General features: G+C 54.1%; 1 protein-coding gene across 2 annotated transcripts in view; it reads right to left on the bottom strand.

The window, feature by feature from the left end:
• Window positions 1-1,345: 1,345 nt before the first annotated feature.
• The window catches only part of Rapgef5 (Rap guanine nucleotide exchange factor 5), a 205,551-nt gene continuing 194,139 nt past the window's right edge, over window positions 1,346-12,757 (bottom strand). For both annotated transcript variants that reach the window (XM_021642613.2, XM_060388290.1), the window contains 4 exons: window positions 11,693-11,780; window positions 9,984-10,048; window positions 5,827-5,881; window positions 1,346-4,931 (listed from right to left, as the gene is read on the bottom strand). In XM_021642613.2, coding sequence (XP_021498288.2) covers window positions 4,813-4,931; window positions 5,827-5,881; window positions 9,984-10,048; window positions 11,693-11,780 — 327 coding nt within the window. In that variant the 3' untranslated portion in view covers window positions 1,346-4,812. The remainder of the gene's footprint in view (window positions 4,932-5,826; window positions 5,882-9,983; window positions 10,049-11,692; window positions 11,781-12,757) is intronic.

The following is a 12,757-nucleotide window of genomic DNA, read 5'->3' as shown; positions in this document are numbered from 1 at the left end:
ATCAGCTGAGAACTTCCATTCGCTCCCAGCAACAGGCCTGCCGCACTTCAAACCTAAAACTTGAGGAATCCCATCTGTTGCCAGTAACTCCTGAAGCAAGGTAGAGGCTGTTTACTGGGGATCCTAGGGATCTCAAAAATGAGACCCAAAACTGAGACTGATGTCCCGAAGGCCACTGTGTGGCTAGGTCATGGGGCCAGGAGCACAACTGAGTTGAGGGCCACAGGCTCCGGCTCAAGTGAGCCCCGTTCCTCTCATCCTCGTTTCTGACTGGAACCTTCCCAACTGGCTCTGCCCTCTCCTTCTTCCCAGATCTGGAGTGTGGCTGTCCCTCGTGTCCCACACAGCTGACTCTGGGAGGCCCCTGAGCAGAATCCCCGAGGGATGTGGTGACAGAGGACCACGGCCTCGGCAGGAAAGTGCGGGGAGCACCTCTCTTGCTCCCAGCTCCTGCTCTAGAGCCCTGTGCCTGTGTCTTCCTCCCAGTTCCCCTTGTTGTTGAGGACAGAACGGCTAATCCCTGGCGAGTGAAAGCCCAAGGAAATGGTCTTCACATCATTTACCCTTCCTTACATAAGGCATGTGCACTGTACAGACACAGTCACTTCTTCCGTCAGATGCTGCAAGGCAGATACAAGCACTAAACAGCCGAAGGCAAAATTATGTCGTTGAGAAGTGTCTTGGGAGACTGCACTAGTCAGGTTAGGCCAAGTTCTGCCGAGTAACAAACCACTGGCAGCCCTCAGCGGCTTCTAATGGCGATGTTGTATATTTGGCTCCATTTCTGGCTGTGCTCCTGGTCCCAGCCTGTGACTTTTTACCTGCTGCAGCACGGAGCTCCTTGCGGAACTGGTATGGAAAGCACAGGTCCCTGCGGAAAGGACTGTAGAGGTCACTCCCGTGCGGAGAGGCGGCCACACGCCACAGGCCAGCCCGAGACACTGGCACAGCCCACCAGTGCTGGCCCAGGCAGCCGCCCCACCTTCACCCATCGTCAGAGCCCGATGCAGCTTCGTCCGCTCAGCTCCTCCGTCCTGGCACAGGGGTCCTGAACCCTGCTGCTTCTCTTCATTCCTAGCTCTGCTCAAGCAGAGTGCAGTGGTGCTGGTGGCTATGGATTCTCCGAGGCTCAGGCAGAGCCCTGATGGGATTTCCAACAGGCCCTTGGGTCTGCAGGGCTCAGGTCAGCAGCAGAGTAGGAGACTGCTTCCGGCAGCTCTTGGCCTACCTGAAGCTCTTTCACTGAGAAAACCCGAGTTCCGGACAGAGCACCAGATGGCCGGCACCTAGGCCGCAGGCCCATGGACACCACGGTGGCACAGGGAATAAGAGTCCAGGCATGAGCATGTGTCCAACATCGTCTTATATTTGGAAAAGCAGATTAAAAAACACTTGAAAATACAAGATAAGGTAATGGTTACTTACGTAAGCTTTAGCCTTATATTGCTTGGGCATTTTTACATATAAATTATTGCTTCCTACTTTGATAAATACACAGCAGTTATGTACACAGAGGCAGAAAGCACGAACGACGGAGAGCAAACCCTGTCGATGGCAGGCTGGTAATCCGGCAAGTGCTTCATGTTTACCAGCTCTCCCAGCGCTGGCAAGCTCACGGTGTGGTCCCTGAGAGGTTGGGAGATGGCCGACTGCGGCCTTCTGTCTTCCGTTACCGCAGCTGACACGCACCAGCAGTCCGAAGCAACGAGACAGCCAAAGGCAAGAGGCCTCGCCCAGGCCATGGATTTCATCCTGGCATTTAATAACAGTGTAATACAAATACAATAAATAGGCTATGCAAATAAATATCACTCTGCTAAAAAGGCTTAGTTTATACAGCTTTGCTTTATACAGAAGTACATTTCATCCGACTTTTTGGCAATTTTTCAAAATGTGTGTTCTCTAGAGCAAAACCGGCCCCCTCGGTAACGACCGGGCTGAAATTTCAAGGACGTGTCTTTGAAGCTGAGGAGCAATCCTGGGCTGCACAGCTGCAGCAGCCTCTGCCGCCCGCACACGGATCATCTGCCGATTCTGGAAGGCCTGGCCGGGCTGCGCACGGGTTCCCGGTTTGCGGTGATGAGTTGTCACTGGGGACAGGCCTGGGGACGTAGGCAGCACCAGCTCCGGGACCAGACGTCTACACAAGCAGCCGCACGTCCACGCCCCAGCTTCACGCAGGCGAGTGTGCATCTGTGAAATACCTGTCCGCTAGGAGTCGCCGCTGTGTGCCGCGCTCCCTGCTTGTAGATGTCGGGGCAGGAAAAGGAATTTACGCTCAGTGCAGTCAAGGGTACTAGAAAAGAGCCAATGTGGTGGATTCTGTGCTGCGATAACCATTTGGCAATTATACAGACCGTGAGTGAGTTTCACACGTGTAGGCTATAGAACATCTGCAAATGTGCAAATCCTTTGAAATATTTGGAAAGTTGCGACTTTCCCTAGATGGACCCACATTCTGACACCCACAGGAAGATGCAAGCATGGCAGACATGGAACCCAGAGGCCCACGGGACTTCTTGAGGGCTGCACTCTTACCAGAAAGTGGCCCAGCCATCACTCTCTGAGGAAGAAGCCAATTATACAGGGTTTAGGGAGGAAACGGAGACTCGTGAAATCACGACAACCCAAAGGCGAATTAGAAGAGAACTTAGACATCTTTAGTCTACCTTCATGGAGAGCAATGCTGATTCTGGGGGATCTGGGGGTTCTGGAGAAGGAGCTGGGTCTTCCCATACCATGGACCCAGCCACTACTGCTTCCTTGGAAGGGCTTCCTGTGGAGCAACCGGGGCCTGACAAATCTGGGGTTTCCCCTAATTTTAGATTCAAGACTCTGCCAAGCTTCTGAAGTTCCTAAGTCTGCTGCCTGAGAAATCCCTAGGAACAGGTGTTAAAGTTGAGAAAGATTTGGAGAATTTAGATATTCCGGAGACAGGGTGGGAAAACGGATGCCATCTGCCTCGTGCGCTTTGCTCCCCGGGGCTGTTCCCACTCGGGTGCAGGACTCTCTAAGTGTGCAGGGCGTGGTGCAGGGCGTGAGGCAGGGCGTGAGGCAGGGCGTGGTGCAGGTGTGGCTTGCAGAGCCCAGCTCAGCTGGAGGCTAGACAGAGGCTCTACTGAAACAGCTCCACCTACACCGGGTTCTAAAGGTAAAGTTCAGCCTGGAGAACACAGAGCTGACACTGGCACACTCAGTTAGAATGCGGACAGGGTCAAAGTGGCCTGGCATGACAGCGCTGGCCCAGCTGCTGGCCTGGAGGAAAGACACAGTTGGTGCTGTGTGTTGTCCTCAGACCTCGAGGCTGTCTGCAGGAAAGGCCTGCTTTCCCTTGCTTTGCCGCTCTAGTCCCATCTACTGGCCCTCAGCCCCGTGAAATGGCTTCTGACGGCACCTGCTCTGGGTGGGTGAGTCTGACCGTCTTCGGGTCTCCAGAACTGGGACTCTCCATGCTGGTCAGGGGCTGGCTGGTCAGGGGCAGGCTGGTCAGGGGCTGGCTGGTCAGGGGCAGGCTGGTCAGGGGCAGGCTGGTCAGGGGCAGGCTGGTCAGGGGCAGTCTCTGAAAGCGCTACCAAAGCTTCCCCACACGGTTCCTTCCAGCAGTGTCTCAGGGGCACATGGCAGGCCTCAGTAACGACAGTGGACCGTGCAGGCACTGGCCGGTGTGCACACTCACCAGGCAGGCCCCGGGTGAGGGGCACACCATACGCACGCCTGGAAATGCACAGCCCCTCGGCTGGGGCGTGCACACAGCGAAGCGGCTGGCGTCCAGCTGGTGGGCAGGCTTGTTTCAGCCACAGGCGTTTGCTTCCTCTGATTTCGAGAGCCCAGTCCTTGACACTTCCAAGAGTGAGACGGTACAGGGCAAGCTGCAGGAAGCTGAGGCTTTGCTTGGGACTTGGACTGCAGGGCTCCGGCTCCCCAAGCCAGACTTCAGGCGTTTCTGGGTTCTGCTCAGTGACCGAGTCTAGTAGGCCCAACTGCTGGCTCCTTACGCTCGGGGTCGCTCACCTCTCCCCAGGCTGCCTCCTGTCTGTGGGCTGGCGCCTGGTGCGGCCTGACTGAACACCGAGGCTCCAGCACACACTGGGATGCAGACACTGGCCATTCTGTCAGTGTAAGAGCACGCACGACCCCGGCCCCACCTTTTTGAACCGTCCTGAAAACTGCACGCAATAGCAACAACAACAGGAATCTATGCAGAGGAGTCCCGGGGCCGAATGTGGCCGGGTTCCCGCTGAACGAGGAGCCCAGCTGCCCTGCTTTCGGAGTGTCGTGGTGAGGAACGCGGTTTCCTGTGCACAAACATCCTAAACGAGTGTGGATGGGTGTGCCAGGCACTCTCACAGGCACAGCAGGACGTGCCTGCCGGGGTGTGCTCGGTTTATAGCTCCTCTTCCTGGGATGCTGGGATGCCCTCACGGCCCTCACGGCCCTCAGTCACGCTCGGTCTCTTGATGGCAGCAGGGGGAGCGGCAGAGACGGTCCTTCCCGCTGGGCACACAATCTTAACGAACAGAAACGGCTGCTGTGTATCAAGGTGTTTTCTTCTTAGTGCTGGTGTGACATCTGCTGAGCCTTGCACTGGGTGGAAAGCGCCATCCTCAGAAAGGCCCTGCGGCCAGGATGCTCGGCTCCCGTCTTCTCTCTCCACCTCCTGGGGCTCACGTCACTTCCTGGGCTTGCTTGGCCGCCTTCCCTGCAGCCTCTTGGGCACGCTGATAAAACTCAGCGACCTCCTCTCACAGGAAGGGCATGCGGACTGAGGCGTCCCTCTCTCAGAGGGCGGTGGTCTCGGACGAGGGGCCGGGCTCAGGCCCGGGGCTCCAGCCGCTGCGAGAGCGCGAACAGGGCCTGCTGGCTGTCGATGACATACAGGTGGTTGACGTAGGACTTCAGCTCCTGCTGCTCCTTCGGGCACACGTCACTTCCTGTGAGAGGGAAAACAAAGAGTCAGCGCCACGGGACAGGGCTGCTGCTTCAGGTGCAGCCACGAGGCCTTGGAGTTCACCTTTCCCCAGAGGAGCAACTGCAGCTCAGGTCAGCTCAGTCTCGCTTTCTCTCTCTGGATTCATAGAATCAGCACAGGGCAGAGCAGCGGGCGGGGCAGGGAACCAGGACACTCAGTGTGGCAGCAGGCCGCGTGACCTGGCCTCTCTGAGCCTCCGTTCTGGGCTCTGCGCTGACAGGGTGAAGGTGCTGATCCCCTGGGCCCAGGGCCGGACTCAGGTGAGAGCGCCTGCTGTGCACTACAGGCAGCTTCCTCACGTCCTGCCAAGTGCCGAGTCCATTAAAAAAACAAAAAGCCTGCATATGTAGTCTCCGAGGGGACTCTACAAAAGTGCTAAGAAAAACAAACAAACAAACAAACAAACAATCATTCTCAGCTGATAGGCGAGAACTGGGTTGAAGAAAATAAAAACCTGGAAGGATCCTTCAGCACCCTAGTGAACTACATTTCTATTTCAGGAAGGTCCCCAAGCAAAGAGCCGAGAGGTAGAGCCATGGTGCTAAAGCCGCCAGTAAAGGAGAGACTGGGCAAGTGAAAGTGGAAAGCGTGGGTGGGTGCCGTCTGTCTGTCCGCAGTCCACCAGGACAGCGGCAATGACGTGTCACACCATTGACTCCCCACTCCAAACAACGAGGGGACACAAGACAAATCTGGAGTGTGAACAAAGCGTGCACATGCTGACACACACACACACACACACACACACACACACACACACACACACGTCATGGTCTGTTTAAACGTGGCGTCACTGAGCATTCCTCAATGGCCCCGCCAGAGTCTCTGTGCCTTCTACGCCACTCCCAATTACTCACCGAACTGGTTTGCCCTGCAGTGCCTCAGGGTCCGGACAGTGTCTGCAATCATGTGCTGGAAGACAGAAGCGGGAACAGGGCGATGAAGGCAGCAGAGCCTCGGCAGGGGGCTCCTCTAACCCTCTGGGACAAAGCTGAGCTCCACTTGGAGCTGGAGAGGACTGTAATTGATTGTGTGAAGCTTGAATTATCCACGTGTGTTGAGTGTGAATCTGAGAAACAGTGAGGGTATGCAAACCTCGGGGGAGCATGCGAGCTTTGTGGCCCCCAGTTTCCCATTCACATGTGTCTCCCCGTGCGTGAGGAGTGGCCTTTCTGAGACCTCCCTTCTGAGAACAGCACACACCGACTATGTAGCCGTCACTGCTGGGACTTTTTCCCTTCCAACCAGCCGCCACCAAGGATCTGCACACTCGGAACACAGGCTCACGCTGCCCAGTTTCTACAGGGACCCTCAGGTGCCCAGCTCACCACCCCACTACCCAAGCCACATCCTTGGGCTCACGGGCGCGTCCTGAGTGGAGGCAAAAAGTTCTGTGGATTCAAGGCCTCACACACTGGCAGGAAATTATGCACCCATGAAAGAGGAGTGTCAGCATTTTCACAGGGGCCATTTCATCTCTATGCCGCCTTACCGTCTTCTTCAGTCTTCTAATTTAGTTTCTTTCCTTTGGTTCTCCACTGGTCTCCAGACTAAAGTTATCTGAAATGTGCAGCTTCTGGGGAGAGGGCATGCCTTGTGTGTGTTAGGTAGTGTTCCACTACGGAGCTACCGCAGCCCCAGACCCTTTTCATCTCTGGAGTGTGTCTCAGCTGCTTGCCCAGGTTAGCCTAGAACTTCCCATCATCCTGCCGAAGCCTGCCGAGGACCTGGGGCTTCAGATCTCCACCCCAGGCCTGGGTGCGGCAAGGTAAGGTCCGTCACCTCACATCCTGTGGCAGTCCTTCGCTCAGGCCACTCCTTTCACCTTTCCTTAAGGGACCGACCTCTGCTGCAGGCAGTGTCTCCTGCACAGCCCCAGCACACTCCCTAAACATGGCTGTCACAGTGGGTCCTGGCATCTGCAGAGTGGCAGGAAGTCGTGGCTTTGATTCAGATCCAGCCCCAAACACCCGCTTTTCAGGGATTAGCGTCCTTCATCCCCCAGTCCCCCAGCACTGCCTCCCTAACCTGCCTGCACAGGCCAGACCCCGAACCATCCACTGATGGGAAACGGCCGGAAAGTTGTTTCTGCAGGAGTAATGCCGTGGCCAGAGTCTTCGCAGTTCGCACCAGCGGGCTGAGGGACTCTGCTTGGATTGGCACTGGATTAACTTACCCGCCAGCCACACTTCGGCTAATCGATGCTGCTCCTGAGCAGAGACTCGGGCCGTGATTCCCGAGCAGCCCAGGCGGCGAAGGAAAGGGGACCTGCCTCATGTCTGTGAAGGCATTGTTACACTTCCTCCCCCAGCCCCTCCCCAGTTCCCAGGACAGATTCCGCTGCTGCAGACTGGGGTGCCACCGATTCCTATCCTGTGGCGCTCCTGAAAGGCCAGGGCTGGCTGAGCTGTGTGCAGCACTGACTTCTGAGCCCTGCCCTCAGCTTTGCTGATGGGAGGGAGGCACACACAGTAAACATCAGGCTCGTACGTGGGGGCGAAGCGAGAAGGCCAGAAGTCTTTGCTCCTCCAACAGGGCCAGTCTGAGTGGGAACGCTTCTGGTTGCTGAGGCAGCACCCCAGGAAGGATGGGTCTTACTGCGCCTGCGCTGGGGATCTGCTCTGACTGAACAGGTGGTCTGTGCCGGCCAGATGAAGATAACACCCGACTATCTGCTGACTGGCTCAAATTAGCCGCCACCCGGGAACGGCTCCCTCGTGAGCTAGGTCACTCGGGCCCTACTGGTTCATTACTGTGAAAGATGAATGTGCTTCAGCGTAGTGGAACCTTGTCCTCTAAGAGGCACTCTCTAAGAACACTGCTTCTTTGCCTGAGGAACTCGGGCCTGAGGATGACAGAAAGTTGATTTTTGTCTTTCTAAAATAAATCTAATCACATCTGTAATCCATACAGATAGGGTCAGCTGAAGGCCTGGTGAGCCTGAGGTGCCACCTGCTCTGAGGACCAGGCCGCCTGTCTCCTCTCTCTAGAAACGCTCCACCAGGGCGGGGGGGGGAGGGGGGAGAGGGGGATGGCGTTTGCAGTGCTAGCACATGGGCTGGGATCCAACTCTCCGAACCCACATGCACAGCCTGTCAAGCTGCATGTGCCTGCAACCTGAGCTCTGTGTGCAACGGGGGCAGACATGGGAGTGCTGGAGCTTGCTGGCCATTGCCTTAGCTCCAGCTTCACTGGCAGACCCTCTCTCAGGGGATGATATGGACACACATGCCCCTGTGCACACACATGACCCTGTGCGCACACGCATACACATACACACACACACACACACACACACACACACACACACAGGGGATGACGCGCCTCAGGCAGCTGCTGTGTTTTGCGCGTTTGCCTCAGGTAGTCTTGTACCGCAGCCTAGGCTGGTCTGGCACTCACTGTACCTCAGGCTCACCCTGGGCCTGTGGCGAGCTCCTGCCTCCCTCCCCGAGTGCTGGGACCACAGACTCAGAGTCCACACTGTTTTCCTAAGCTTTCTTACAGACAGTGAGGTCGGTGTGGGGCTCTGCTGAATTGCTGGGGAAAAGGAAGCGCCCAGAGACAATGCAGAGGAGAAGGAGAGGCTGCCGAGAACTCCCGCCCGCCCTGTCCCTGACTTGGCCTGTGTAGAGCGCTTCTTCCACAGCTGTGAGGCTAGGTGAGGAGAAATGACACAGGACAAGCGGCCAGGCCACCTCTGCTTCAGAAGGCTCAATGCCAAGTCTGCTGGTCAGGGGCAACAACAGTTGGGGTCACTGCTCCTCCTGGTCTCCATAGGCCCCCCGGGAAAACGCTTCAGGCCCACGCTGGAGATGAGCTTGCTCAGTCAGAACTCCAGCAGCTGAGGCCTTCAGTTGCTGACAGTGGGATCCTCAGGCACCGCAGAGCAATACTAAACAAGGTGGAAACCCCACACACTCACTGTAGGTGTGAAATAACTGAGCTCTTTGTCTAAACTGCACAGGCAGAGAGACTTGAAAACAAGACATGTTGGCATCTCTGTTCCCCCAAAACAAGTAGTCAGGCGCCAACATCTTCAGAGTCGCCAAGCGTTGCTCCAGAGAGGGGCTGGGGGATGTCTGTCTTTGACAGTCTAGAGGTGGGGTCTGAGGTGTTGTGTGGGAGCGAGTTTCACTCCTTCTCTGTGCCTGGGCCCTTGGGGTCTCATCCGGAGACTTCAGTCTGAACTGCTCTTTAAACAATTCCACATGGGATATGAGCAGGGCCTCAACGGACCTTCCCTGAGGCCTGCCTCCAGCCTCAGAAGAGCTGGAAGGCTTCTGAAAGAGTCACGCAAGCCCATTACCTCCGCTGCAAAGGCCCCTCAAAGGTCAGGACCCCAGAGATGGGGCTTGTAACACTTCCTCTGTGATGCCAAAGGTCAGCTGTCAGAAAGACACCTTCCTCTGTCTGCTCATTCGGTCCCGCTTGTTCTGAAGACAGCTCCCCCTGGCTCCCGGGCAGAGCAGAAGGGCTGAGGAGCCCAGTGAGGACGACAGCATGACTGTCCCAGAGGGGTGACCACTACGAGAGGCCTGACCAGGTCCTGCACCCATCAGCAGGATGGGCCTCCTGGAGGCCAGGAAGGAGGTGGCCGTTCCCCTCACTGGCAGAGCCCACAGATCAGGTGCGTAGCCAAGACTGGGGCACTAGCAGGCAGACAGGCCTATGGGAGGGGACGCTCTGGCTCAGCGTCTCACAATGGGCTTCGAGAGATGCTCCTGACACCACCGAGCTCTCAAGAGGAGAGACTTGGGAGTTGCTCCTGACCTCGGCTGTTGTGCCTGGTTCTGTGTTTGCACACGGTGCTAAGCTAACAAGATACTACTTAAAAGATTGAAAGGCAGAGCCTCAAAATCTTGCCAGCCTGGTGTTGACACGGTTCCTCGTGCTCCATGGACCCTGGAGTCCACGTTGTGCGATGGGGAGCGCTATACCACCCGCTTCCCAGAGCAGGAAGGCAAACACGCATTTCCTTTACAGAGAGGAAAGAGAAGGCATGAAATTTACTTACCAGCTTTTCAAAATTGACGAGATTATCCAAGAATGTTTTATTTCCTTCATGAATAAATGTTACATCTGGAGGTAGAAGCAAGATAAACGTGCTATCAGGAAGAGATCCGGAAACAACAAGGTGTTTAGAAACAAGCAATTTATAATGTTTCTTAAGCATTTTGGAATTATGCAACGTATTTGACAAGGCAACTTGAAATCAGAGCCGTGTCACCGCTGACCTAAAAGCTTAGAGGCAGCTCAGCCTTCCTGAAGTGTTTTGTAGTTAAAGTGAAGAGTTGATTTTTAACCCACATGATATAAGCTAATGCTATGTTGTAACTTAATTGGTCCATTATGTTTTTAGGTCAAAAGACTAAGCACAAAACAAATGAATATTCACAAGCAACGTGGACTTACTATTTATACGTTTGCTTTGAAGAATGCCTGCCAGCTAGTGTCCTGCCAGCTAGTGTCCTGCCAGCTAGTGTAAATGGGGCTTTCATTAAAACAGCTGAGGTTCAGGCCTCCAAGTTTACACTGAAAGTTTTCATTAAAGAAATTTAAAAGTTTGCTTTCCAAAGTCTGTGTATTAGAAGTGAGGAAAAGAGCAAGACACTGGCCCCATTTAACTGGTTGAGAGACAGCATCACTGATGAAGATGAAACAGGAGCGGTAGCAGGATGAAGGATGAAGGTTTGTTTTTTGGAAAACGGGAAACTTGCTTGAGACTCAGTAGACTTAAAGTGACCAGGGAACTGGGGTCTGGATCAGGGTCTGAGTTCAGTGGTAAGGGCCTGGGCCACCCCAAAGAAGTGGCCAAGGATGCGGAAAGAAAAACCTCTTTCTGAAAGAGTGAGTGCTCAAGAGATGGAGCTGTGGGAACGAGACGCACTGAGCCGGTATCCAAGGCTCGGAGAACCTCTGGCACACAACTGTGGATGAGACGGTGTATGAAGGAACCTTAACATCCTGCACAGGAGCAATGCGGTGCAAACTATCAACTTAAAGGGATGGAAACACCCCTCTGTCATCAACAACAGACCAACCCCCGAAAACAGAAACACACATTCAGTCAGAGCTGCTGAGACAGGTGCTGCCAAAACCTGCCTGCAAAACTGCAAGCTCACGCTCCCCTGTGGCCTGCACACATCCTTGGGTGAGCACAGCAAACATCCCCCCGCCCACGCTCACCTGCATCATCAGAAGCCTGGCCTCACACAACTTCAAACCACAGGCTCCTCTTAGTGGCTGGTTGTGTGACGCCCCCTCCCCCGCCCCCTCCACTTCTTGGAAAGAATACTCTCCACCAGCAAGTTTCATGGGCTGCAAAGCTTCTGCCCACCCACAGGATTTCTCACACACCAGTGCACTGTGCCCAGCCGTCCCCGAAACAGACCACTGCTTGTCCTTTGGGCTCTGTATGCTAACCTAGTCTTGTTAAAGTACTTCATAGTATTACAGAAAATAACACGGGGCTTAGAAACACAGCAACACAAACACACAAGTTTCTAGTGACAACGCTTTGGCACTGCCCAAACACAAGTAAGTGTTCTAGCATTTAAAAACAACTGGGTACTTGAAAAAACGGTTTCATGCAAACATGGAGGTATGAAAGCTGAAGCCACTGTTAAGATTTTAGCTGAGAGTCCCATTCTTTTCTGCTGTAGCTAGAAAAAAGGCATTTCTAGAAGATGACATTGCATTTCCTAACAGATGGGAAATCATTACCTTTAAGCAGTAAGGGCATGAAAGGGATTTTTGGCGGCTTCATCTTTTTGAATGCATCCCTGTAGGCTTTGTGGTTTAGGGAAGGGTCCTGTGAGCCAAGGCGATCAGAAAGAGAGAGAAAAATCAATGTGTTAGAGAAGCAATTCTCAGTCTGCATCTGCTGCACGATGTGACCATGATTCCATACACACAGACTCTTCTGAAGAATGAGGTGCATAAAGCTTTCCTTGGAGAATAAGCCCACTGATTAGGGTAGGAGGTCTAGGCAATGCATGAAATCCGGGCTGTTGGTTTACAGCAACAGGAGACACCTTTTGATCACCTAGCATTCCCTTAAATAGGTTCTCCAGGCCCAGGCTCCTCTGCAGAATCCCACGGCGAGGTGATCGCCGCATCTTTACACCGAGGAGGGAAACCCGCGCTCGGCACACAAAGACAATGCCACACTCTACCAACAAGCTACAGACCTTGTGTATGAGCCCAAGAAACAATCGAAAAGGAGCAAAGACTAATGCACGGCACACAAATTCCTTACCAGATTTATACCAATACTTTCATGTTGTAAAAAGAAAACCTGAAAAGTCATGGGGTTCCACAGGGAGAGGAGGCAGCATTAATGGCTCTCCCGCGTACTCCTTACCTACACCTGTCATCTGTCTCTATCACCTGTCCAGCTCCGCACCTGCTTACCATCGATCTGTCATTTACTCTTACTTTTAAGTTAAAAAATTTTGAAATTATATCATTTCTTCCCTTCTGTTTCCTCCCTCAAGCCCTTCCCTTGTGGCTGTCCTGTTGTTTTCTCTCAGATCCATGGTTTTCTTTTCTTCAGTATTTAGGTACATATAAAATATCCTAGATACGTGTGTATTCCCGAACATGTAAGCATAGCCTACCCAGCCGCACAGAATTCCCTGGCTGCATCTGACTTTAGGGCTGACCACTTGGTACGAGACAACCAAATGCGTGGCTCTTCCCACGGGGAGTCTGCTTCTGCACTCTCGGGTTCTCCAGTTGCCTGCAGCTCTTTGTCTAGACTTGGGGACCCTCGAGATTTCCCCTTTC

The sequence above is a fragment of the Meriones unguiculatus genome, chromosome 7 (assembly GCF_030254825.1).
Source record: "Meriones unguiculatus strain TT.TT164.6M chromosome 7, Bangor_MerUng_6.1, whole genome shotgun sequence".
NCBI classification, from domain to species: Eukaryota; Metazoa; Chordata; class Mammalia; order Rodentia; family Muridae; genus Meriones; species Meriones unguiculatus.
The sequence above is the reverse complement of the archived record's forward strand: the minus strand, read 5'-3'. Positions and strand labels throughout refer to the sequence as shown.